This window comes from Odocoileus virginianus, chromosome 3 (genome assembly GCF_023699985.2).
Source record: "Odocoileus virginianus isolate 20LAN1187 ecotype Illinois chromosome 3, Ovbor_1.2, whole genome shotgun sequence".
NCBI lineage: Eukaryota > Metazoa > Chordata > Mammalia > Artiodactyla > Cervidae > Odocoileus > Odocoileus virginianus.
In genome coordinates, this window is record NC_069676.1 from 13,103,898 (window position 1) to 13,128,935 (window position 25,038).

The 25,038-nt window shown below is 50.8% G+C and overlaps 1 protein-coding gene across 4 annotated transcripts; it reads left to right on the forward strand.

The window, feature by feature from the left end:
- The first annotated feature begins 3,737 nt into the window (after positions 1 to 3,737).
- Positions 3,738 to 21,437, forward strand: ILF3 (interleukin enhancer binding factor 3). Of its 4 annotated transcripts, none has more exons than XM_020902390.2 (20): positions 3,738 to 3,816; positions 5,538 to 5,637; positions 6,185 to 6,414; positions 6,569 to 6,746; positions 8,712 to 8,859; positions 10,245 to 10,336; positions 10,739 to 10,834; positions 11,537 to 11,648; positions 12,077 to 12,174; positions 12,732 to 12,843; positions 12,947 to 13,057; positions 13,641 to 13,840; positions 14,190 to 14,357; positions 14,762 to 14,899; positions 15,005 to 15,181; positions 15,288 to 15,441; positions 15,607 to 15,660; positions 18,969 to 19,334; positions 19,964 to 20,089; positions 20,855 to 21,437. In XM_020902390.2, the coding sequence occupies exons 2-20, from the start codon at positions 5,635 to 5,637 to the stop codon at positions 20,989 to 20,991; spliced, it is 2,700 nt and encodes an 899-aa protein (XP_020758049.1). In that variant the 5' UTR covers positions 3,738 to 3,816; positions 5,538 to 5,634; the 3' UTR covers positions 20,992 to 21,437. The 4 variants fall into 4 exon arrangements, with proteins under 4 accessions (XP_020758049.1, XP_070320455.1, XP_070320463.1 ...); XM_070464347.1 differs by having other exon boundaries at positions 3,739 to 3,816; positions 14,774 to 14,899; XM_070464354.1 differs by lacking the exons at positions 18,969 to 19,334; positions 19,964 to 20,089; positions 20,855 to 21,437 and adding an exon at positions 16,117 to 17,526.
- The last annotated feature ends 3,601 nt before the right edge of the window (positions 21,438 to 25,038 follow it).

Sequence of the window (25,038 nt, forward strand, 5' to 3'; positions counted from 1 at the left end):
TCAGTCCCTGGTTGGGGAACTAAGATCCTGAATGCCATGTTACACTGCCAAAGAAAGAAAATGTTTGAGAAAAATCTTTACTCCTAACTTCATATCTCCCTGCTGCGCTGTGCTCAGTCATGGCCAACTCTGCGACCCCATGAACTGTAGCCTGCCTGCTAGGCTTCTCTGTCCATGGAATTTTCCAGGCAAGAATCCTGGAGTGGATTGTTATTTCCCACTCCCCTTATACCTCCCTATGGACCAGCAAAAACACGGTTGCAGACAGAGCTGGAACCATCGCACTGGATTTAAGGTTTGTCTTGAATTTTAAAATTCTCAGAGTGGCATCTGTAATCAGATTTTAGATTGGCCTCTTCTGGCCGGGTTGCTTTGTTCAATAAGTTATTTTCCATATGTCCTTGATGATGTGAATCTGTGATAGTTTTTTAAGGAGTCACTGAAGAGTTGCATGTATGTATTATTTCACTTCCAGTGTAGGATTGTATCTCCAGAGGTCCAGGAACCAGCAGTTGAGTTGGGTCCTGTGTCTTTCAAAACCTAATTAGGTCTCTTTAAGAGAAGTATCTAGAGAAGGAAATGGCAACCTGATCCAGTACTCTTGCCTGGAGAATTCCATGGACAGAGGAGCGGGACAGGCTGTAGTTCATGGAATCACAAAGAGTAGGACACAACTGTGCAACTAACTTAACTTTCAAAAGGAGTATCTAGTTCCAGACCACTCCCCAGAGTGACCAGGACTCTAGTTTTGTGAAATACCCTGGATGGCGGTGAGGGGGTGCGGTTTACTCTGCAAGATAGATGGAGGCCATACCTGTTAGGGTGTTGTCACCACACCTGTTCATTCAGTTCTACAAACGTTTGTTGATCCACACATGCTGACTTGGGCACATTTCTTTCCCAACTGCCAGCGTCATGGTTGGGATATCCCAACTAGTGAGAGGTCAGAAAGATGGTCATCTCACTGCAGGTTGTGGTTTAAACCTCTGTAACTCTGCATGCTGTGGGTGGGCTGCTTTTGAGAACAAAAGAGAGAAACCTGATTGCTGTGTGTTAGAACATCCCAAACCACACAGGTAGTTTAAGATCCTGATTGTTCGCTCTTTGCTCATTCCTTTCTTGGATTTCTTTTCAGAGAACCCGGGGGCTGGTAAAAATCAGGCTTCACTTGGACCCGGTTTGAATTCTGACTGAGGTGGCAAGAGCAGTTCAAAGCCTGTCTTTAAATTTAGATTTTCAGGGGGCAGTGGAGTGTTGCTTATGGGTGGGTGTTGTGGTCTTCTTGACAGCACACTTTTGAAAAGGAGAGATAGATTATCTGGTGTTCAGGACCAGAGCAGCTGGCTTCTGATAGGCTGATTTGGATGACAGATCTGGGTTCACACAGAGACACCTGAGGCCCGTTTTGTTGTTCAGCAAAAAAGCATTGACTCCAGTTTTTTTAATTTTTATTTATTTAAATATTTTTGCCTACGCCTTGTGGTTTATGGGATCTTGGTTCCCCGACCAGGCCTTGAACTCAGGCCCTCAGTGGTAAAAGCAGAAAGTCCTCATTACTGGACCACCAGGGAATTCCCGCCTCCAGTTTTTAAATGTAGTCCAGAATAGGTCGTCTTAGTCACTTTGTCCCCCTGAATCAGGAGGTATTGCCACTAAGCACTGGCCTAAAGGGGGAGACCTGGGGATGAAAGGATCACAGATGGTCCAAGAGTGGCGGTCACAGCCGGCCTCAACCCAGTGAGTCTCTTTATGGGTCCCTTCTTGGGCCTACCTCTCAAGGGAGGCAGCTACTGGAGCAGAGGCACAGACATGCTCTGAGTTTGAGCGGTGAAGACAGTGGGTGGAAACGTCCCTGCAGTACGTTTGCTGAATACAGGAGCATTCGGGGTTGGCCAGGTGTCCTTGGGGGCTGATGTTCTACACAGTGACTGTATTGTTCTCCAGTGGTCCAAGGGTGGTTTTCTCTCCGGACTGTCTCGATTCATCAGATAGCATTTTTCGAAGAGATCCCCTGAATCAACTTCGGGTGAACCTTGGTCCCTTCGGATGAGGGAGTTGGGCTGTGGATGTCTCCAGTGGTGTCAAATAAGTATCATTGTGGACTCATGTGTACTGTTCACATGCTGAATCTGTTTTAGTCATATACTTGTAACATTTTCTTAGAAGATTCAAACATACAGAAAAAGTGACAGTGTTTTACAGTCAGCGCTTGCCTGTTTGTACGCCCGAGTTCTCCATTGACTTCAGCTGTGTTTCACGCTTCTCTCCTTCTCTATTCTCGTCTTTCAGCCACTTTATTTTCATTGAAATAGAGCTGGTGTGTGTGTGCACGTTTGCTCAGTCCCGCCCAACTCTTTGCTACCCTGTGGACTATAGCCCACCAGACTCCTCTGTCCGTGGGATTTCCGGGCAAAGATACTGGAGTGGGTTGCCATTCCCTCAGTTGGGAAGCTCCCCAACTGAGGGATCAACTCTGTCTTCTGCATTGGCAGGTGGACGCTTTACTACTGCACCACTTGGGAAGCCCTAGAGTTAATAGTATCTGTTTTTATGATACTTTTCAAGGTAGCAGAAAGTTGTAGTCTTTCCTCTAGATACTAACTGGAGTCCAGTATTTATTTAAAGTTTTTTGGCTTTTTTTTCTTTTGAGGTAAATGCACAGATCTTGCATATACCATTCAGTGGATTTTGGTCAGTGCACATCCCCCACAATATTATCAAGGTGCAGACTGTGACCACCACCCCAGAAAGCTCCTGGCATCCTTTCCAGGTGTCTCTGCCACCATCCCATGGAGGTGATTGCAGATTAGTTTGGTTTTTCTGCTGCATTGGAGGACTTCATACAGGTCTTTTTTTGTTTTTGATACTCGGTTGCCTCAAATATAGCTAGTGGGAGCCCTCACAAGTCAGCTCCTTTGTCCTTTGGACGTGCCAGCAGTAATCACTGAGCACTTCCTTCCCTTTATTTTCTTTTCCCCAACTCTTATTTTTTGACCATGCGACACAGCATGTGGGATGTTAGTTCCCCTACCAGGGATCAAACCTGTGCCTCCTGCTTTGAAAGCGAAGTCTTAACCACTGGACCACCAGGAAAGTCTCTTCCTGGCTTTCTGATACTGCATTTTGACCCAGGCTCACCCACCATGGTTCTGCATCAGGTGCTGAATCAACTACTTCTTCTGGGAGCTCCTTTTAGAAGATCTTAGACAGTATCAGTCCTACAAAGCCCTTAATAAAAAGATCTTTGGCCCCTGGAATCTTGGTTTAAACCCTCTGTTACTTTTAAGCCTCTGTATCTGATATCTGTGGTGGAGGAAGACTAAGATGAGGAAGTGGTAAGTATAGAGAGGTGATGCGTTGGCTTCTGGCACCATGTTGAATTTGGCGGGAAGGCATTTGTCCTTTAGGGTGGCCAGGTCCACAGGAACGGGGGACTTGCCTACCATGTTCATCACTGTCCCAGCCTCTGGCTCAGGGCCTGGTCCAGGGGAGGTGCACACAGAATACTTCTGACTAAGTCAGTACAGTGGTAAACATCATCCTTCTTTATCAAGTTGATGAAGTTTCAGTGTAGATTTGGCCAGGACTGGTGATTGTTTACCATGGGCTCCTCACCAGTCAGTTGTGATTTCCGACGGCCTGCTTCTTGTCGGTTTATAATTTATTTTCTGAGATTTGGTTTACATTTTAGATTACCTGCCATGGCTGCACTTTTGTAAGAATTCTTCAGTTTGCTATGCACTTAAAAAAGAACTATTATGGAAATTTTCAGACACGCACAGTGATCCCCATTCTACCCATCTCCATCTTCAAAAGGTATTAACGTTTTCCAGTGTTGGTTTGTCCTGTTCCCTTTTCCACTCCCCACCTCACCCCTAAATTTTATTTTATTTTTAATATTTATTTTTATTTGACTGCTCCGGGTCTTAGTTGCAGCATGTGAACTCTTAGTTGTGGCATGTGGGATCTAGATTCCTGACCAGCGATTGAACCCAGGCCCCCTGCATTGGGAGTGCAGGGTTTTACCTTCTGGATCACCAGGGAAGTCCCTCAGTGAAGTATTTTAAAGCAAGCAAAAACCAGGCGTGTAGTTTAAGCCATAAATTTATCTTTAATGTGTATGTGAGGTAAAGATGTTCTTTTCAAACACAGCCATAGTGTCATTCATTCCTTATGCAGGATGTGCTTTTGCATGTGCTTATTATTAGCCCACAACAATCTGATGATGTACTTCTTGTCTGTAGTAGAAGTCTGCTTTTTTTTTTAGGGTTTGTGGGATTTGTGCTCCATGCTTTCCACAGGCCAACTCATCTAATTTTCACATTCCCCTTGAAGAGGTAGAGGGGTAGATTCCATGTTGCAGGTTGAAGGAAGCTCCAAGGAACTTGAAGGCCACACAGGTAGTGGCAAAAGCTCCCACTTGGTGACTACTGAGTGGCTTACCAAGGGCTCAGGCACAGCCAAGGCTGAGCCCAGGGACTTGTGGTCCTCTTCCTTCCCTCCCTCCCCTGTCAGGAAGCATTGGACCCCATATGTCCTTTTGCCTGACTCTGCAGGAGTATCACTTCTCATTCCACCCTTAGATTTTTAGGTTTTAGTTGGCAGCCCCTAAGTTTTCAATGAGATAGTTAGCTAGTCCTAAAGCATTGTGGGAAATTCTCTTTGGGGCTAGTCCTGTCAGAGTTTATCCTTGAAGTGAATGCCTTTCTGAGATGAACCTGCTGCGCTGGCTGGTAACAACCGGTGTGGATGGAAGGGGCTAGCTGTTATGTGGTTGGAGGGAATGGGTGGAGTCAATCTGTTGCCTACTCTGCTGATGGGGCTTTTTGGGTTGTTTACTCATTTGGAAGATTTCAGTGTGGACCAGACTGTTTGCACAGAGTGGGAATTGAGTAGGTTGTAGTCAGCATGTTATTTAGAGTCGAAAATTGTAATTATAGCTACATTTGTCTTGGAGACTTGTGTTGTCCTTTTCAGTTGTCTCAACCACTCCAGAGCTGCACCCTGGGGGTGGCCACGTCCCCCTTGTGCTTCAGAAGGTTCTTGCCGTGCCAGTTCACAGCAGCCATCTGGGGCCCTCTGTTTCCTGCTCTTGTTCCATGTCTTCATGACCCTCAAGGGTCAGAGCTTGCTCCTTCCTTCCTTCTCTTTTCCTTCTCCAAACACCAAGATTTTGCTGAACATTTTAACCCATACCATTTAGGGGCGGCTTGGTAATAGGTTTATTTGTAAAACTTGGCATACTTCATATGGAGAAATTGTTGAAAGGAGATTTTTTAAAAAGTAAAAATCATCTTGAATGTGGGCCTGAAGTCAAACGTGGCTTCTAGAAACCAGCTGTTTTCATTTTTGGGGAGTTTTATAATTAGTTGTTTGTACCTTGGGTTAGTGATTACTTGAAAATAGAGATGTGTCCTGCTGTGTTAACAGACTCCTTCCTGAGGCAGCACCGCTTTCCTCCTGCGGGATTATCTGACTGCTCAGACTCCTCCGCCGATGAAATACATGAAACTAAAAAAGATTTTCTGATCTTATAGATAGTTGAAGTATTGATAACACCAAGGAAATCTGTCACAATTTGAAAAGATAAGCAAAAATTTGATTTCCAGACACTACAGATAAAGAGAAGTAAAAATGGTAAGAAATTTATTTTGTTAATCATAGATACTATTTCTTCATTCACGTACAAAAATATTTGTGGTGTTGCCCCAAAGCATTTCTTTTTTTTTTTTTCCTGAAGTATAGCTGACTTACAGTATATTAGTTTCAGGTGTACAACAGTCATTTCATATTTGTGTATGTTATATTCCACATAAAGTTATCATAAAATACTGGCTACATTCCCTATTGTCCTTTTAATTTATTTTATATGTGGTAATTTGTACCTCTCAATCGCCTTCACCTGTCTTGCCTCCCCAAAGCATTTGGTTTTATAATCATTTTTCATTAGACTCTTTGAAGTAGTGTAACAGTTCTAGTAATAGAGAAATGTATAATGTGCCCCCTTCTTCCCGTGGGCTAGAGAAAGCACAACTGTTATGTTTGGTTGTCCTTCTCAGATCTTCAGATGTGTTCATATAGTCTTACTTTCATGTGCGTAATTGTGAGCTGTACAACTGAACAGATAAGCGTCAAGCTGCTTGGTCTCCTTACATAGTTTTTAACTAAGTTTTCACATTTCCAGCGTCCAGTTCGAATTTTTGTGAATGATGATCGCCATGTGATGGCAAAGCACTCTTCCGTTTACCCAACACAAGAGGAGCTGGAGGCAGTCCAAAACATGGTGTCCCACACAGAGCGGGCTCTCAAAGCTGTGTCGGACTGGATCGATGAGCAGGAGAAAGGCAGCAGCGACCATGCCGAGTCTGAGAATGTGGATGTGCCCGCGGAAGACGAGGGAAAAGAAGGGGCTGGGTAGGTTGGCTTTGTAGGGTGTTTTTCTTATTTCTAGGGAGACTGGCCAGTGCAGCGTTGAGCCTCTCCTTTTTCTAAGAAACTCCAGCCTTTCCGGGGCCCCTGGGTTCTGGCCAGCCTGCACCTCACTGGGCCTGTGTTGGGCTGTTCTCAGGGAGCAGAAGACAGAGCACATGACCAGAACCCTGAGGGGAGTGATGCGTGTTGGCCTCGTGGCAAAGGGCCTTCTGCTCAAGGGGGACTTGGACTTGGAGCTGGTGCTGCTGTGTAAGGAGAAGCCCACAACCGCCCTCCTGGACAAGGTGGCTGACAACCTGGCCATCCAGCTCACTGTGAGTGCCCACTTCCACTGGGGACGCAGGGTGGTCGGGGGCAGACGTGACCAGCTGCGCTGTGTGCTGGGAGGCGTGTTCCACACCCGGCCTGGCCCCTGCTGTTCTCACGTGTCTGTAGCTGCCCGGCAGCTGCACCAGGCTGGGCGCCCACTGTGTACCAGGTGGCATTGGGCATGACCGTCACATCTAGACTCCAGCAGTGGATGGATGGGCGGGTGGCTGCAAAGGGTATTCCTCCTTGATGCAAACCTGGACTTTAAAAAAGTTGTTTTTAACCGATTTATTTGCCTCACTACAGAAGTAATATATAAATAGTAACTTCTGGCATTTCTTCAGCATTGACTGAACCAGGCCCTAGGCCAGACGAGCTCTGCACACATATCATTTCATCATGACTGAGGTGGGGCTTGATCATCTTAAGTACTCTAGTAGATTTGCCTGTGGTGCGGGGAGCTTACCCGGCTGGTGAGGTGTCTGGGCTTCAGAATGTCTGTGTGTCGCTGCCCCTCAGTGCCTCCTGGGGACACTACCCTGGATGCAGCCACAGGATAAGAAAAGAAGAAAGTAGAAATTCTCATCCTGTAGATACACTGTTCATTTTCCCATGTAAATCTTGTTCTGTCACATGTGCCTGATCCCTCAGGGTTCAGGACAGAGGTCAGAATTGAAATGAGCAGCTAATGCAATGTGGAAAGGCTTCGGGGGACTGTTGAAAGGGAAGGCAGCCCTGAACTTTTGTTTTAGTGGTAATTTTTTAAGTTGGTTTCCATCTTTGTCTATTAAAAAGTATATTAAGTGTAGGAAATTAAGTTGACATAAATGTTTCTAAAGGAAAGACCATTTTCATAGAGTGTTTATAGAGATAAAGAAAGGTGTTTGTTTTTTTTACCCCCGTTTTTCTCTTTTGGCCACACCACACAGCATGCAGGATCTTAGTTCCCCTACCAAGGATCGAGCCTGTGCCCCCTGCATTGAAAGTGTGGAGTCTCTACTACCAGGGAAGTCCCAAGAAAGTATATTTTTATCATGTAGATGAGTGATTTTTGACTGGGGTACATTTTGAACCCAGGGGGACATGGAGTGAGTTTAGAGGTAGTTTAAGTTATCTCAGCAGAGTAGGTGCGGCGCTACTGGCATCTGTAGGTAGAGGCTGGAGAGGCTTTCCGAGGTCCTCCAGCGCACAGGACGGCCCCACCACTGTGAGTGATCTGACTGGCGCGTCTTAACAATGCTGAGGTGGAGGAAAGTCAGCTTGGATCCTCTACAGTGCCTTTGTTCTCCCCAAAACTTTTTATTTCTTTGACAAAAATCATAAATACTCAAGTTTTCTTGATCAGGGCGTATAAATGGTATAAAGAAGAAAGCAGAAGTTACAGTCATGAATGTCGTTTTATAGACGCATGTAGCATGCATTTGCAGCAAGTATGTGCTTCCATAGTCGCCACATGAAGCTGTTTCACCACGCAGTTCTCGTTCTGTGCCCTGCGACAGCGGCTCGTCCGTGTGTGGAAGCGGCGGTGGCGGCTGCCCACACCATGCTGGGTCCTATGCTTTCCGTGCCGTGTCCGGTTCAGTTCCTTTGCTGCCTTGGGTGTCGGTCGTGTCTCTAAGTCCATTTTACAAATCAGAAATCATAATCTTGATGAAATAGAGTGATCTGTCGAAAGTTATGTGACTCCCAAGTGACACAGTGAGGATTTCACACCACCACCTCCTCCCAGACCCTAAACTCTTAACGTTGTATTACAAAACTTCCTCTCTCTGCTAAGTAGTCATCTCCTCCCTGGAGTACCTGGAAGATGGCCAAAGACCTGTCCAGTAAGAGGGCGGTCTGACCCCTAGTGGAAGGCGCTGCTGTCAGTCACAACCCAAGAAGTTGGCCTGCAGTCGTAATCAGGAGCTCAAGAGAACTGTTGCTGGTCTTGGGAAACACGTGTTTGACGGTTGCGTTTTCTTTTATAGGCGGTCACAGATGACAAGTATGAAATACTCCAGTCTGTTGATGACGCTGCGATTGTGATAAAAAACACAAAAGAGCCTCCATTGTCCCTGACCATCCACCTGACCTCCCCTGTTGTCAGAGAAGAAATGGAGAAAGTATTAGCTGGAGGTAGGGAGGCTGAGAAAGGCCAGCAGGGCGTTGGCACTGTGGTATCCCCTCACTGTTAAAATGTGCTATGAAGTTTTAGATTGCTCTGATAAAAGGCTAGCGGTATAGCTTTGACCACCTTTCCTTGAGCTCACATCTCCCATTGGGTTTTGGTCCTGGGAGGTTGACAAAACAGTTGCACTAAAAGTGAGTAGTACTTTTCCGAGAGGATTGCACCGTCTTTGTCTGTCTTAATCCTTGGATGTTCTCATCGGTATTAAAGATGTTTTTTCGGTTGAGCCAGTCTCTGGCCTTGGAAAAGCGTGTCCCCAGTGACTATAGGCTTTAAAGTACGGAAGACAACCAGATGGTTTCTGCATGAGTATCACATTGGACTTGTGCAGACAGCTTGTGTTGCAGTATAACCAGGGCCTCTTTGTTTGTCTTCGTCCACTGGCTGCTGTTACCTGTGGCCATGATCGAGATGCAGAGAGCTGGGGCAGAGTTTTGGATAAAGTTTTTTTTAACAGTGGAGCGATTTTCAGAACAAATCCTGGAACCTCGGAAAGTGCTAATGCTCTCACGATTCCGAGTCCGCCCAGGGCCCCTTGTGCATCTCTGGGTGGATGGTTTTCAGTCATGACTGAAAGTCAGGGTGACCGGCCTTATCCAAACCCCTGACGCACCGATGGTGGCAACGACAAACGCCCAGGTTTTGCTGCAGCACAGGCTTACGCACGCCCTTGTTGAGGTTCCTCGGTGCCCTTTGGTTCCGATACCTGGTTCACCACCAGAGCCCTTCTAGTTTATCAATTCAGGGACGCTGGACCTTTGACCAACAGGACTGACTCTGTCAAGGGCTGGGGCTGGGGCAGTCCCGCCTGGTGGGCGGAGGTGGTCCCCTTTGCCATAGTTGCCTCAGGGGATGACCTGTGGGAGGCAGAGAGGGAGTGCATTTCTACTCCCCCACCTTTTTTTTTTTTTTTTCCGGTTTTGGTTTTTGTTTTTTCTTTTTGCTAATGAATTTTTTAGCATAGCTCATTTATTGGGAGATGCTGGGGAGAGGAAGCAAGGTAACCATCTACTAGAAGATAGGGTCCACCTATCTGTCCCCCTCCCCATGGGATTGTTCCTTTTAGAGTACCTTCCCACTTTGTTTTTGTTTTTCTTTTTGTTTTCTTTTTTTCTTTTTCTTTTTTTTTTTGGAGGGGGCCTCTGATTTTTACAATCTCCTCTCGGGGCTGAGTTCAATATGCTCGAGCATCTCCCTCCCTGGTCAAGGGTGGAGAGGACTTGAGATTCTGGGAGCCTCAGCTGCCCTTTAGGAAGCTGCCACATCCCCTTTCCACCTGACAGAAACCCCTTGGTCAAACTGTACCTTGTCTTCTTATTCCATCCATGAATAGAAACGCTATCAGTCAACGACCCCCCGGACGTTCTGGACAGGCAGAAATGCCTTGCTGCCTTGGCGTCCCTCCGACACGCCAAGTGGTTCCAGGTTTGCATTTTGTTCTTCTATTTGTCTTTCGGTAGAGAATTCCTAAGTTTTAACTTGGCTAACTTTCACCATAAAGTTGTGGTAACATTGAAGAGCGCCGTGCTGAACTTAGCACCTGCTGGAGTGCGGATGCTAAAGGAGCACGCATAGACAAATTTGACACCACCACCCCCCCCCCAAGGAGGCTTGTGACTGAGTAGGTGGGGAGCTGCTGCTTTGTGCCAAGAGTAATAACGTTATTACCATCCACTCGGTGGAATCGCTGCTGACCGCACACTTGGTCATGCACGCTCACCTTCGTTTACCCTTGACAAAGCAGCGCCCTGAGACTTGTGTGTTTCATGTCTGCCTTGCGTGCAGGGAGCTGCCACGGTGTAAAGAGCCTGTGCTTTATTCCTCTAGGCCAGAGCCAACGGGCTGAAGTCGTGTGTCATTGTCATCCGGGTCCTGAGGGACCTGTGCACCCGAGTGCCCACCTGGGGTCCCCTCAGAGGATGGGTAAGGCACCTCGGGTCATGTATGCAGAGACTTCCCAGATCCCAGGACTGTGTTGCTGATCAGTGGGCTGGAGTGGCCCGTTGGGGTGTGGCCGATGCATCCCATCACAGCTGCTTGTTGAGCTCCTGCTGAGTGCCACACCCTGGGTGGGGCTGAGAGCCAGACCAGAAACCCAGAGGAGGGTGCACAGCTCAGCCGATTGGGGACCAGCGGCGCACTTATTGGGACAGCTTCTCTGTGTAGAAGCTTTTGTAGCTGCTCTGAGACAAGGGTCAGCAGACTGAGGCCCACAGGCTTGTTTTGGCCAGTTGCCTCTTTCTATAGTCTGTTGTGAAGAATGGCTTTTTTTTTTTTTTAAACTATTTTTTAACTGGAGGATACTTGCTTTACAGTGTTGCGTGGGCTTCTGCTGTACGCAGCATGAATCAGCTCTAAGTATACCCACACCCCCTCCTGGTTTTTATCTTTCTAAATGCTTCACTTTAAGTACCTAAGCACACAGCTTCCGTTCTTGGCCCCTACAGCCTAAGAGGCCAGTCCCTGTACGGAAAAGTTGGTGGAGCCCCGTTCCCGGTGTGCTGTCTTTGGCTTGTGAACTTGGAGGGCCTTGACTCTGATACACACACACACAGGGTGACACTGCCTCAGAGTCAGCCTGCTCCCTCCTGGACTTGGTGACTAACTGTCCCTCTTCCCTTTCAGCCCCTCGAGCTTCTCTGTGAGAAGTCCATCGGCACAGCCAACAGACCCATGGGTGCCGGCGAGGCCCTGCGGAGGGTGCTGGAGTGCCTGGCTTCAGGCATCGTCATGCCAGGTTGGGGCCTTGTGCTTTGCAGGTGGCAGGGAAAGGAAAGGACAGGGACCGGGGCCCCGAGGCCACTTCCTGGCGGGTCCCCTGAGTGGGTTAGGGTAGCAGCAGCCCCGTGTCCCCCCAGGGGTGAAGCATGTGACTACCCTCTTGCACCATCATATCCAGCCCTGTGCCGGCTCCGCAGCTGTGACTCCGGGCGGATCCGGGGCAGTAGTGACCCACTCCCACGCGAGCTCCTTGCTCTGAGACACAAGTGGCTTATTTCTCTCACGGGCTGGTCGCCGAGTGGGTCACTGAGCCCGGCGTGTTTTCCAGAGCTGGGTGTGGATGGGGCGCGGGGGGTAACGCACTTGGTTCCCTCAGCCCAGCACCACGCTTCCGAGATGTTAAAAGATAATCCTCTGCATATCTTCCTTGTTTCCTGCCTTCAGATGGTTCTGGCATTTATGACCCTTGTGAAAAAGAAGCCACTGATGCTATTGGGCATCTAGACAGACAGCAACGGGAAGATATCACACAGAGTGCGCAGGTATAGTCGTCGCCATTGCCACGTGAGCCCTTACCCAGTCTGTAATCACTGGCTTCCAGTTCCGTTACTGGGTATTCTAAGGGTAGGCTCAGCTTGGGGCCCGAAGGTCAGGGGCTCGGGCCTGATACAGGGCGCCCCAACCTGGGCTGCTTCTTTCCCCTGGCGCCACGTGAGGTTGTCACCTGCCCCCCCCTTGGCCTGCTCGAGTGCCGTTTTCAGACACCCGAGTTCAGCGGGGAGACGTATTTGCTATGTGGACTGCTCCAGGGGTCCTTCCCTTGCAGGCCCACCCCGTGGCTCCGTGTGGCAACCAGTCCCCAGGTTGGGGTCTCCTGTATTCTTTTGAGGGGGGTGGTCACAGGCTGGCCTTCCCCCACAGCAAGGCTGGGCCCTGGCAATCAGGCCGTCCCCTGGCTGGCGGAGGACCCCTTGCTGTCATAGGGGAGACCATTAGCAACCCCCTCAGCTCCCACCCTTTCCAGGAGGTATTAGTGAGCGCACACATGAGGGCTGGGAGTGCAGGGCGGCTCAGTCAGATTCCTCTTCCCCTTCTCCAGCATGCGCTGCGACTAGCTGCGTTCGGCCAGCTCCATAAAGTACTTGGTATGGACCCTCTGCCATCTAAGATGCCCAAGAAACCAAAGAATGAAAACCCAGTGGACTATACGGGTAAGGAGGCTGTGGGGCCTGGGCCCAGGCGGTGATGTCATCATGGGCTCTTGGCAGAGGACAGGCTAGAGTCTCAGGTGCTGCCGTCCTCGTCTTGTTTCAGTTCAAATACCCCCCAGCACCACCTACGCCATTACGCCCATGAAACGCCCGATGGAGGAAGATGGAGAGGAAAAGTCTCCTAGCAAAAAGAAGAAGAAGATTCAGAAAAAAGGTACAAGCATTCACACACAGTCCTTGTTTTAAGCCGCCCTCTGGCTTCATTGAAGGTTTAGCCCAAAGTGGTGACACACCTGCTTTTGTTCTGTTTTTCTCGGATGTGATGTGGAAGTCCTTTTAAGAATGATTGGTTGTGGAGTTCTCACAGCAGGAATACTGGAGGGGTTCTCACAGCAGGAATACTGGAGTGGCTTGCCAGTCTCTCCACCAGTGGAACACATTTTGTCAGAACTCCAGTATGACCCATCAATCTTGGATGGCCCTGCATGGCATGGCTCATAGCTTCATTGAGCTATGCAAGCTCCTTCGCCACGACAAGGCTGTGATCCATGAAGGGGATTGATTAAACTTAGCATGGGCATGGAACACAATTAAGATGGATGCACCTCAGCTGGTGACCACAGTCAGGGTATGTGTCTGGATAGCAGGGCAGGCAGGCCCTCAGCACATGTGGCCACCTGGTCTCCTGCCCAGTCCACCACGTGGTGTGTGGCGGGCGGGCGGGCAGTCAGAAGAGTGTCCCTGTCGGGGTCAGAATTGACTGGCATTGTAGAGCAGCATTACCGTGTTCTTTCTAGAGGAGAAGGCAGAGCCTCCACAAGCGATGAACGCCCTGATGAGATTGAACCAGCTCAAACCGGGGCTGCAGTACAAACTGATTTCCCAGACCGGTCCAGTACATGCCCCCATTTTCACCATGTCAGTGGAGGTGGACGGCAGCTCCTTCGAGGCCTCTGGGCCCTCCAAAAAGACTGCCAAGCTGCACGTGGCTGTGAAGGTGAGTGTGGCCAGCAGTGTGGTGGAATGCTGAAGTGCCTCCCTCAGCTTTGTGCCCATTAAGAGCCACTGCCCCCTGTTTAAGCACGAGGCTGAGGGAGGGAATGGAAACACTGAAACAGTTAGAGGCCTGACCAGTGGCCAAGTCACACACGGCCAGAATGCCGTCATTGATGGGTGCAGGGCCTCCAAATGTGGGTGGGCATTTGGTGGTCTTGGGAGCTTCAGGAAAGTGCCTCCGATTGGCTGGATGCTCCCTTAGAGCTGCTGATTCAGGATGCTGGATGTGGGAGAGTGCTTGTCTGGGTGAGGCCTTCCTCACTGGGGACACGGGGTCTCCCCCCCTGCAGGTGTTACAGGACATGGGCTTGCCCACGGGTGCTGAAGGCAGAGACTCCAGCAAAGGGGAGGACTCAGCCGAGGAGGCAGAGGCGAAGCCCGCCGTGGTGGCCCCTCCACCTGTGGTGGAGGCCGTCTCGACCCCCAGTGCCGCCTTCCCCTCGGACCCCACCACCGAGGTGAGCACAGGGTGGGTGCTGTGAGGCCCCGCAGGAGTGTCTCGGGGTCCCCTGAACAAGGACAGGCACTGGTCCTCGTTCTCTTCCTCCAGAAGCGTAACAGCCTTCCAGTCCCGGGCCTTGTGGAGGGAGTGGAAGTGTGCGCTGTCGAGGCCTGTGCTGGTGTTGACCCAACGTCGGGGGCGGCGCCTGGGAGGCCTGTAGTCAAGGCTAGGCTGTTTCCCTGAGAGAGATGGTGTGGGTGGAGGTGGTCCCATTGCTGGCAAGCCCACAGGTGATTTCCAGCGGGGCGGGCAGCAGAGTGAGTGGAGCGGAGGGCTTCAGACTGTTAACGCAGGGGCGGCTGCCGCCTGTGGAAGAGACCTCAGCTGAGTTTGTCGGTGCTCTTTTCTGTTTTCCCTGAGAACGTAAAACAGCAGGGGCCGATCCTGACCAAACATGGCAAGAACCCTGTCATGGAGCTCAACGAGAAAAGGCGGGGCCTCAAGTACGAGCTCATCTCAGAGACGGGCGGCAGCCACGACAAACGCTTCGTCATGGAGGCGAGTGGTCCCGGGCTGCTTCCTGTGGGGGCCTGGGGTCTTAGGAGATGCCCCCACTCCAAAGGCAGTGTTGGGTCAACCCTGACACACATCTGTTCTCCCCAGGTCGAGGTGGATGGCCAGAAGTTTCAGGGTGCTGGCTCAAACAAAAAGGTGGCCAAAGCATATGCCGCTCTGGCTGCACTAGAAAAGCTGTTCCCTGACGCCCCTCTCTCCCTGGAGGCCAACAAGAAGAAGAGAGCCCCTGTACCTGTGAGAGGTGGCCCAAAATTTGCTGCTAAGGTGAGTGTTCAGCCCTGAACTCTCCGGGTGCTCTCTCCTTGGTGGGTGTTCTCTGATCATTTGAGTGGGAGATAAATGTAAGTTGTCTGTTTTCTCTCCCATCCAGCCACATAACCCTGGGTTTGGCATGGGGGGCCCCATGCACAATGAAGTGCCCCCACCCCCCAACCTCCGAGGACGGGGAAGAGGAGGGAACATCCGTGGTCGAGGGAGAGGGAGAGGATTCGGTGGTGCCAACCATGGAGGCTACATGAATGCTGGTGAGGACCCTGTCCTGCACTGTCCCCAGGGGCCTGGCCTGCTCCCTGCAGTGGGTGGGGACCCCCCACCCCCACCCTGCCCCGGGGACCCACTGAGATGCAGAAGGAGGCAGGGGTGGGGCAGACCCATTTCCCATCCTGGTGACCCTGTCCATTCCCTTCCAGGTGCCGGGTATGGCAGCTACGGGTATGGAGGCAACTCAGCGACTGCTGGCTACAGTAAGTGCGTGTTTCTCTTTGTCTGAGCTTGGGAAGAAGCTGCAGTTTAGCTCCCGTGCCCTGAGTTAGAGCAGGGTGGCCCAGCAGTGTTAGCAGCAGCAGTCTCCCTGAGATTCATGGGCGGCTGGCACCTGTGTTTGGTGTTAGGGCAAGTGGTCCTCCAGCGCCCCCATGCTGCAGAAGCGTAATTTACTAAGTGTTAAGGCTCACATTTGTTTAACTGGCAAATTCGTTAAAAGTCAAAATTTTAAATTTCTCTGCTTTAAGCCATGCGAAGCACCAAACCTGTGAATACGCTTTTCCTGACAGTGCACAGCTCTTGTCTTGAGAAGGAGCCTTCATTGGGGGGTTACAGGAGCAGAGAAATCTAAAACATGAATTTCAAATGTGGCGCTCTGTGCCCTTTTTCAAAAGAATTCTAATTTTTTTTCTCTGCTCTGTCTCCCCCTTTTGTAGGTGACTTTTTCACAGACTGCTACGGCTATCATGATTTTGGGTCTTCCTAGAGCATCTAAAAGTATTGCACACAAAATCAACTTTTTACTCCAATTTTCTCGAACTCCAAAACCCAAAGTGTCCGTGCTGTGCCCTGTGCTTCACTGGGTTTCTCAACCGTGGCTTGTCACCGCAGCTTGTCTGAAACTCTTAGCCTGCAGAATTTAAGACAATGGCAGTTTTTATCGTGATTTGCCTTTGAACTTGGTCCTATTGAAGTTCACAATAAGTGGAAAACAATTTTTCAGAGAATGCGTTTTTGTGCAGAACTGCACAGAATTCTAGAGCCAGCGTTGGTCAGCATCAAGGCAAAAGCCCACCTTTGCTTTTTATGGAAAGCATTACTTTATTTAAGAGACAGATAATAATGCATTTTAATCTACCTTTGTCTTAATTTACAGCAGGTTTTGTATGAATTTTTAACCTTTTAACAAATCCCCAAATCTCTTTGATGCCTTTGACAGTAACAGTTTCACCACATCCGAATCCAGAGCAATCTGCTTTTTTTTCCATAAGCATGTGAAACATTGAGAACGTTGGGGAATTGTACATTGTTCTAAGTTAACCTCTTCCATATTTTGTAACTGCTCTGGTGGGTTCTTGTTCCGGAGTGCGATATTCTGTGGCTGCTTTAGCTAGAGGTGAACTCTCAAAGGTATCAAAACTGTGCTTCCACTCTTAGTGCAAGAAACAGACAGGCTTTAAGGAAATGAGAACGTAGAATTTTGCAAGTCCTAATCATTGCTGCAAATGCATGGGATTCTTAAGGAGTTTTCTTTTTTTTCCCTTTTTCTTTTAAATGGGGCTTTAAAAATATCCAAGTAGAAAGAGCCTAATACATAGCGCCTAATTCTCCTGTGAGGAGCCAAGCCCCCAGCAGGCCCGGTGCTGCCAGCCTGCTCCCACGACAGGTTCCAGAAGGCCTGGAAAGCTACTGCCCTCTCCCCCGAAGTTGCAGTCTTGAGCTGGGGGCGTCTCCCTGCAAGTAGAGGTGCACCAAGGCGTTCTGGCTCTTGAATGAGACCCTCGTTTCCTGGCGGGAGTCCTTCTTGGGAACAAGTATAGTTTTGGCTCTGATAAACAGTTCTTGCAGCAAAGCCTGCCTCCACATTGACTTGCAAGATTTTGCGTTTATTCAGGCAAAAAACTGGTCAAAACGGTTACTCCATAGTTTGTTCCCAGGGGTTTGAAACATTCAGTGAAACTTTGATTGCATGGTGTATTTTTTTTTTTTTTAGAACGTTATTGTTTTGAGAATAATGTCTTTTTATACCAGGAAATAGTTATCCTGAAATTTGAATATCCTGAAAGTTGAAAACTTTCCCTCCCCTTTATTATTTTTTTTTTAATCAATACATGTTAAAGTAACAAGCCCTCAGTCCTTGGCGTCTTCATTCATCCCCATGCTGGCGGAGGGGTGAGGAGGCGCTCAGTGCAGACCGTGGGCAGCTGAGGTGGTGGGCGTCTCAAGGGGGTACCGCCCCTCCTCCAGGAACCTTCGCGTGTTTTCTCTCGAATCGGGGACACAGCCTTCTCCCTGGTCTTTCTGCCTTCTGGTGGGCTGAGTGGAAGGGTCTTAAGGAAATTAAGTTATGTGGCAGATTAGCTCTATCCAAATTATTGTCCGAACCACCCAAGACACAGTGGTACGAGGCGTTTATCTGCAGTGGGTGGAAGGTCCTTGAGAACTCCCAGATTCACCTCATTCAAAAGACTGGAGACCATTGCTGCTAAATATGGGAAGGACTGGGTGTGTGGGAACATTCCCTCCTCCACCTCCCCTATTCTGGGCACACAAAATGGCTGGCTGTGTCGGGCAGCAGGCAACCAGAAGTAGTGTGCCTGGGTCTGCCTGCCCCAGGGACTCCGCCGCCCCTGCGTGAATGTCGGGGATTGCCCGGCTGGGTCGGGGAGCCACCCACATGACCTGACCTCCGCCTTCCATCACCCTGCCTTATCAGGCCCATCCCCCATGGGTCCATCTGAGTGTTGGGGTCTGTTAACAAACCAGGGTCTATACCGAGCGACCAGCTTGGGAAGGCGGGTATCCATCGTACATTCTCTGCTTCAGGGCTTGAGAATGTGGTGGCCTCGCTGCACACTTGTTAGTCCTGTCACTGGGTCCCGCCTGTGCCCGGCAGCTGTGCTGGGAATGAGGGGGGTACCCTGTGGGAGGCCTCACCTGGGCGTCGGGAACCCAACTCTGGTGTTTCATTTCCCCTCGAGGCTGTGGAAGTCACACCCGGGAGACATCCCAAGTCATTGTTCAGACCAGCTAGTCTTCCATGAATGGCTTTGGCTTTAGGGGCGTTATTACAGAATATCTCCTGAGGTCACCCAGGGCTTGGACTGCAGAGCCTCTTCCCAGCACAGCGGGGAGTTGGGGGGTGAGGGGAGGAGGACAAGGTGGGAGCTGGCTGCTTCTGTGGGGCTTTGCTTTTCCTGTCACTGTTGGGGACATCTGGGTAGCAGCAAGCTAGTCGTGAATGTCATCCCGCGCTTGGAGCCCATCTCACTATAATGTTGACATCTGCCGCAAAAGCTGCTGTCGGCCTGCTGTCGTGCCGCTGCTTGGCAAAGATCCATTGTTGTCATCAGCTGATGGGTGAGTGGAGCTGAAGGCTGGGGCCAGCCCCAACCAGGCTGCCTGATGGACCGGAGCCACCACTCCTCGCTGTCCTGCCTCCGTCCCTCTGTCCCGGCCTGGGCCATGGGCTTGTGGGTCAGCCTTCAGGGCCCACAGCTGCGACCGCCCCCCTCCTGCCCTTCCCCGTCTCCCCCTCCTCCGCCTGACCTACTGCCTTCCTGTTTAGGTCAGTTCTACAGCAACGGAGGGCACTCGGGGAATGCCGGTGGTGGCGGCGGCGGGGGCGGTGGTGGCTCTTCTGGCTACGGCTCCTACTACCAAGGTGACAACTACAACTCCCCAGTGCCCCCAAAACACGCCGGGAAGAAGCAGCCGCACGGCGGCCAACAGAAGCCCTCATATGGCTCCGGCTACCAGCCCCACCAAGGCCAGCAGCAGTCCTACAGCCAGAGCCAATACAGCAACTACGGGCCCCCGCAGGGCAAGCAGAAAGGCTACAATCACGGACAGGGCAACTATTCCTCATACTCCAACTCCTACGGCTCCCCTGGGGGCGGAGGCGGATCCGACTACAGCTACGAGAGCAAATTCAGTGAGTTGGCTGGCAGAGCACATCCCCAGGCGTGGTGGAGAGCCGAGCGATGCTGGCTACAGGGCAGGCATTAGGAACACCCTGGATATGAATCTCCCAGTCTGAGTCTTTGCTGTCCCCTCCCTGTTGCCTTCTCCACGGTTCCAGAGGCTGGGTCACCAGAATAGATAAAGCCTGTGAGGCCAGGCCAGCTGCTATGAGCTTGCCTCCAGGGCTAGGCTCTGGAGACAGCCCCCAGCAGATCCTCAGTTATTGCCCCCTTCTTCACCTCCTGTGCAGACAGCACGACAAGGCTCGGGGCATCCTTGGGCTGTCCTTCAGGAAGCCGTGCTGTCTGTGAGTGGTCCCGGCAGGGGTCGCTGGGTGCTGAGTGGGAGAAGGGAGGAGGCTTGGAGCAGGCACGATGCAATTGGGCTTCAGAATGTGGTGACATTTCAGAACTCCAGTGCCCCCTGGTACTTCATGGTTGGACTGGTTGCCAGGTTTAAACAGTTAAGACAGGGATTCCTGAGAAGGCCCAGGGTCTCAACCAAGGGTCTGCCACTGCCAGGGCTATAGCACAAAAAACCTGGAGTGCCCCAGCCACGTCGTGGCCACAGCCCTTAACCACACTGTCTTCTCTCCCCCAGATTACAGTGGTAGTGGAGGCAGAAGCGGCGGGAACAGCTACGGCTCAGGCGGATCGTCCTACAATCCAGGGTCACACGGGGGCTACGGAGGTTCTGGGGGTGGCTCCTCATACCAAGGCAAACAAGGTGGGCCTGGGGAAGCAGGTGGTGCAGTGGGGCGAGGGGAGGCTTAAACTCAGAGCCAACAGGGCCCATGGGGGCCCCATGAGGAGTGGTGTGGCCTGGCGTGTGCGGGGAGCAGCACAGATGGGGCTGTGGTGGCAGCTGCCACGTGGCTTCCGTGTGGGGTATGAGCCAGGCATGGGGGTCACAGGGTCTCAGCGGGGCTTCTGAGAACCTAGGCTTGCACACACCTCAAGCATTGGCTTCCAGAGCCAGACATTTTTGAGACCCAATTTTATTTTACTTCTTAAAACTTTTTGGCCACATAGCATGTGGGATCTTAGCTCCCCTACCAGCGATCAAACCTGAGCCCCCTGACCCCACTAGGGAAGTCCAGAAATTGCCCTACTTGTAAATGTTGGCACCAGCAGGGGAAAATGCTGGGAACAGTGAGGGCCAAACAGCCTGCTGTGTGAACTCTGGTTGGGGGTGGTGAGTTCAGCCTTGGCTCAGGCAGTCCCCCATTACAGCTCCCATGGCTGATGCATGTGTGACAGCAGATCCCTACCCCTTGTAAGCCCGGCTTGATGGCCCCACCTCTCAGGGCTCATGTGAGAACCAGACCCACTGACCGTGGAAAGGCACTTAACAAAGTGGCGCTTCCAGGGCTGTTCTGCTGCTGTATCTCGTGAACAGACGCAGCTCTGTCTAGTGTTGGCTGATGCCTGAGCACTGACCGTGGGGTGGGCCTCATGCCCCTCACTTCTGACCCATTCCTCTCTCCCTTAGGAGGCTACTCATCACAGTCGAACTACAACTCCCCAGGGTCCGGCCAGAATTACAGCGGTCCTCCCAGCTCCTACCAGTCATCACAAGGGGGCTATGGCAGAAACGCAGACCACAGCATGAACTATCAATACAGATAAAGCCCCCGAGGGGGTGAAGATTTGTACCTTCTGCACTTACCCTCCCATTGTAAGATTCAGTTTTATGCATCACAGTTAACATGTCAGCCGGCCTCTCCAGGCCCCTCCGCCCTCCCCTGTCCACGTTGCCGTGTCGTGAGGTGCAGCTGGTCACCCCCGTGACCCGTCCTGTGACCCATATTTAGCCGTGTTTGGGACTCCGTGTCTTCAATGGTTTGTTAGTTGCCATTACAACTTTGTCTGAGTAGAGTTTTTTGAGTTCTTGCAGTTAAGTATCCCTCTGTCTATTTACGATTGGTGTTAGCGTTAACTCAGTTTGTCTTTAAATAGTTACGGAAGGGATACGTCATCTGTTAATGCTTTTGTGAAGTGAGTTAAACGAGCTTTCTGTATTTTAATGCTTTAGTGTTTCAGTTTTATAAGTGAAGATTTTATTTTAAAAACCAGTGGGAAAGAGTGGGGTTTCTTTTTTTTTTTTTTTTTTTTTTTGGTATGTCTGCATCATTCAGGCAGTACATCTGAATTGAGCTGAATGTAGACAAATAAAGAAAAAACAAAATTCTGCGCCCGTCGTAGCCCTGGGTGTCTGGCCCACCTGCAGCAGGATGGGCAGGGTGCTGCCACCCTGTTCCCAGCACAGGAAGGCAGGGTGTGGGGGCAGTGCAGCTCCTGGTCACCAGAGAGGTCCAGGGCCAGCGACCCAGTGTCCTGGGAGCTTGGAGACCTAGTGCTGCAGCGACCCCGCAACCTCCGTTCTCCCGATGGCCTGCAGGGCAGCTTCCAGAGGCCCACACTGCTGTTTGGGTTTTGCTCACACATAATTGGGCAGGGTTTATTTTCTACTCCATGAATTCTAATAGAGTTTTTAAGTGCAATTTCAAATCACTGTGGAGTAAGGTGATTCCCGTACGTCAGTACACATAGCCGACTTTGAAGAAGCCCAGCTGAATCTGGCTGAAGGTTCCCAAGATCTGGGGAATGCAGCCCCAGAACCATTGCTGCAAGCAGGGCACTTCGTGTCTCCAGCAGCCCCTGCCTGGGGCCTGTCCCACTGAGTACACTTTTGGGATGCCTCTCCATCTTGGGCATTTGCAGTGTTTGGGAGACATTTGTCACCTAGGGGTTATCAATGTGCAGATGGAGGAGTGGCCACCCCCCTCCCCAAGCAGCCCTTCTCAACTCCGGCCCTGCCCCAGGGAGAGAGTGGTGTTACCTGCCTGTCTGGAAGGAGCTCCTCGGTGAGGCCTGGGACTGCCTGTCTGCAGAAACCCATCTAGTCTTGCCTCTCCACTCTTAGACCGTGTACTGTTCATGTTCTGAGCCCCAGGTGGCAGCCTGGCCTCCCACGCTTGGTTAACCTTGGCCATTGGAAGAAGTGTGAACCATTCTTGATGCAGAGGCACTCAACTGAGGCAGAAACCATCCAGCATGCCTTCAGAGGATAAAGATTTGCCTCCTTGGGGAGGTGAAGGAAAGGTGATTGCACTAAAAAAAGACATAAGAATTTTGTCAACTGCCAGAGCAGAGGCAGCTCTGGATATCAAATGGTCCAGCTTAGGGAATGGGGCCTGAAGTGCCCTGGTATCCCTTCAGTATATGTGCTAGTGGAGATCGATGCAGGGGCTCCACCGAGAGAGACCCACAACGAGATCCCTGGGATCCTGTGCTTGAGATGATAAAGGTGTGGGCAGAAGCTGTGTCACTCAGAAGTCCGTGGAGAGGAACACTCCTGTGCCGCCTGCCACATGACTTTAGCTCTGGACCTGCATTCTCCACACAGGTTTCACCATGGGTTTCCCAACAGCATCCGCCGCCACCATTCACATTTCTGGATGCTGACACCACAAGGGACACCATCTTAAGATCAAAGAAAGCAGCGGAGGAAGATGTCCCTGTGGTGACGTCTTCACAGACTTGGGACTTGCTGCCATGGCCTTCTCTTGGGGGAAGGGCTGGGGCCCAGGTGGCTTATCTTTGATGGAGGCCTGACCGAGTCCCTCCCACCATCAGGACAAGTTTATTGGGAAGAAGCAGGATTGCCGTCTTGCCGCCTCCAGCTCCTGGTGGCTCCAGGCATCCCTTGGTTTGTGACAGCATAATGCCAGTCTCCGCCTGTGTCTTCACATGAACTTTTCCTGTGAGTCTTTGTGTAAGGATAACGGTCATTGGATTTGGGCGCACCCTGGTCTAGGATGCATTCTTGCCGTGATCCTTTTTGAAAAAAAATCTAAAAAGATATGTTCCCAGGTAAAGTTAGGTTCACAGGTATTGGTGGTTGGGAATTGGACAGACCTGTTTGGGGAAACACTTCAACCCAGTACAAGGCTGGGTAAAGGTTCTACCCTCCATTGGTGCCATAGCCCTGGAAGCTTGTCAACCACAGTTAGGATTACTGTAGTCAGGTGTGGGCAGCACAGAGCCAACAGCATCTTTTCAGCAAGGTGAGTATCTGTCTGAGGAGCCCACTTGTGATCACAGATCCCTCGTCACCCTGACTCTGCTCAGGGACCTTGGTGGCGGTGATGCAGCTGACCATGGACAGTATCCCAGCCCTTGGGACCTACCACCGCAGGAAGCTGGATTCAGCAAGATGTGGCTACACCTTAGCATGGAGAAGGCCTTGCTGCTCACACCTCACCTCTTCAGAGCTGATCCAAGCTTACCCAGGCCTGTTGCCCTCTAAGCCTTGGAGGCCAGTGTGGAGGAGGTGGTCTCCAGCTCCTCCTCAGCCATGGCCATGGTAGGCAACAGCTGGCTTATGGAGAGACACGTTGGCCCATGTGTTGCTGGAGGATGGTGTCGTGTCCTTGAGTCACCAGCAGACAGCACCAGGAGCCTCAGCACAAGGATCGATTGGTGGCCCACACCCTTAGCAAGTTGATCAGGACAGGGTACTTGGTTGGATAGGCCGTGGGGGTCAATGACCTGGGACCAGACACCACCCTGAAGGGTGTTTTTGGAGGGAAGGTAGGAAGGGAGAAAGTATTATGACTTAATGCCTCATGGTGGTAAGAGATGATGTCACAGGGAAGGACAGGGCCTTGCCAGGAATTTGAACTGGTCACAGGGTGTAAGTACTGGGGACTAGTGACCTCCGACGAAAGAGGGCCTTTAGTAGCAATGGTGGAGACAAAAATCGGGGACATACGCCTCTCTAGATTTGCAGTCACCGGGGCCCTGGTTGTGCCTAGGTGCAGTCTGAGCTGCCCGACTACCCTCTACCCTAACAGGGAGACATTCATTTGTTCTCTCTGACCATTAGCCCGTTCTGGTGTAGTCAGCTGGGCTGTCCAGCCTCAGGATTCGGTGTCCAGGTGTGAGCCTTATGGGGCTCTTCCTTCCCTTCACAGGCCTGTTCTAAAACCTCTGGACACAATTTTGTGCAGCAATGCAGCACACATTTTTGGCTGAAATGCTCATTCTAACCCACTCCAGAATAAATGAAAATTTACTGTGCTCATTTGTTTCATTCACATAACGTATTTATTGGGTATTGCGTATGTTTCAGCCCTGTACTTAGCACTGGGAATATGGCAGTGAACCTGGTCCTAGGCCTCAAGGAGCTTCCAGGCACCAAGAGGGCCCCTCCCAGCTTGGGTGGAGTGTTAGGGGAAGGCATTCTATGTCTGGAGTGAGACAATATGGTTGAGTGGGACCAAAAGGTGTGTTGAGGATTAGCCAAGGGACTGACATGCTCAGAAAATTCTGGGAGGTGTGAATGTAATTCAAGGAGCTATACTCAGGTGAGTGAGCATTGTGTTCATGAAAAGGGAGAAGTGTGACTTGATGTAAGCCTGGAGCCATCCAGTGCAGGGGCTTGATTGGCAAGCAGAGGAGTTCTCAACTTCATCCTGAGGACAACAGAGAGCCGTGGAAAGATTCTGAGCTAGAAAGAACGTGCTCCAGAGCAATTCTTTCCGATACTGGGCAAAGAACCTGTGGTAGAGGCGAAAATAGACTGAGAGACCGACAAAAAGGTCCGTTCTGCAACAACTGAGCTGAGGTTCAGAGTGATGCTGTGGTCAAAGTCCGCTGGACTTTGCGAGG

Bases quoted from the DNA above. Each gene is read 5' to 3' on its own strand.
- ILF3 (XM_020902390.2), top strand. The intron at 13,841-14,189 runs GTGAGTGTGGCC...CCCCCCCTGCAG, and splicing joins AGCTGCACGTGGCTGTGAAG to GTGTTACAGGACATGGGCTT. The intron at 15,661-18,968 runs GTAAGTGCGTGT...CTTCCTGTTTAG, and splicing joins CTCAGCGACTGCTGGCTACA to GTCAGTTCTACAGCAACGGA.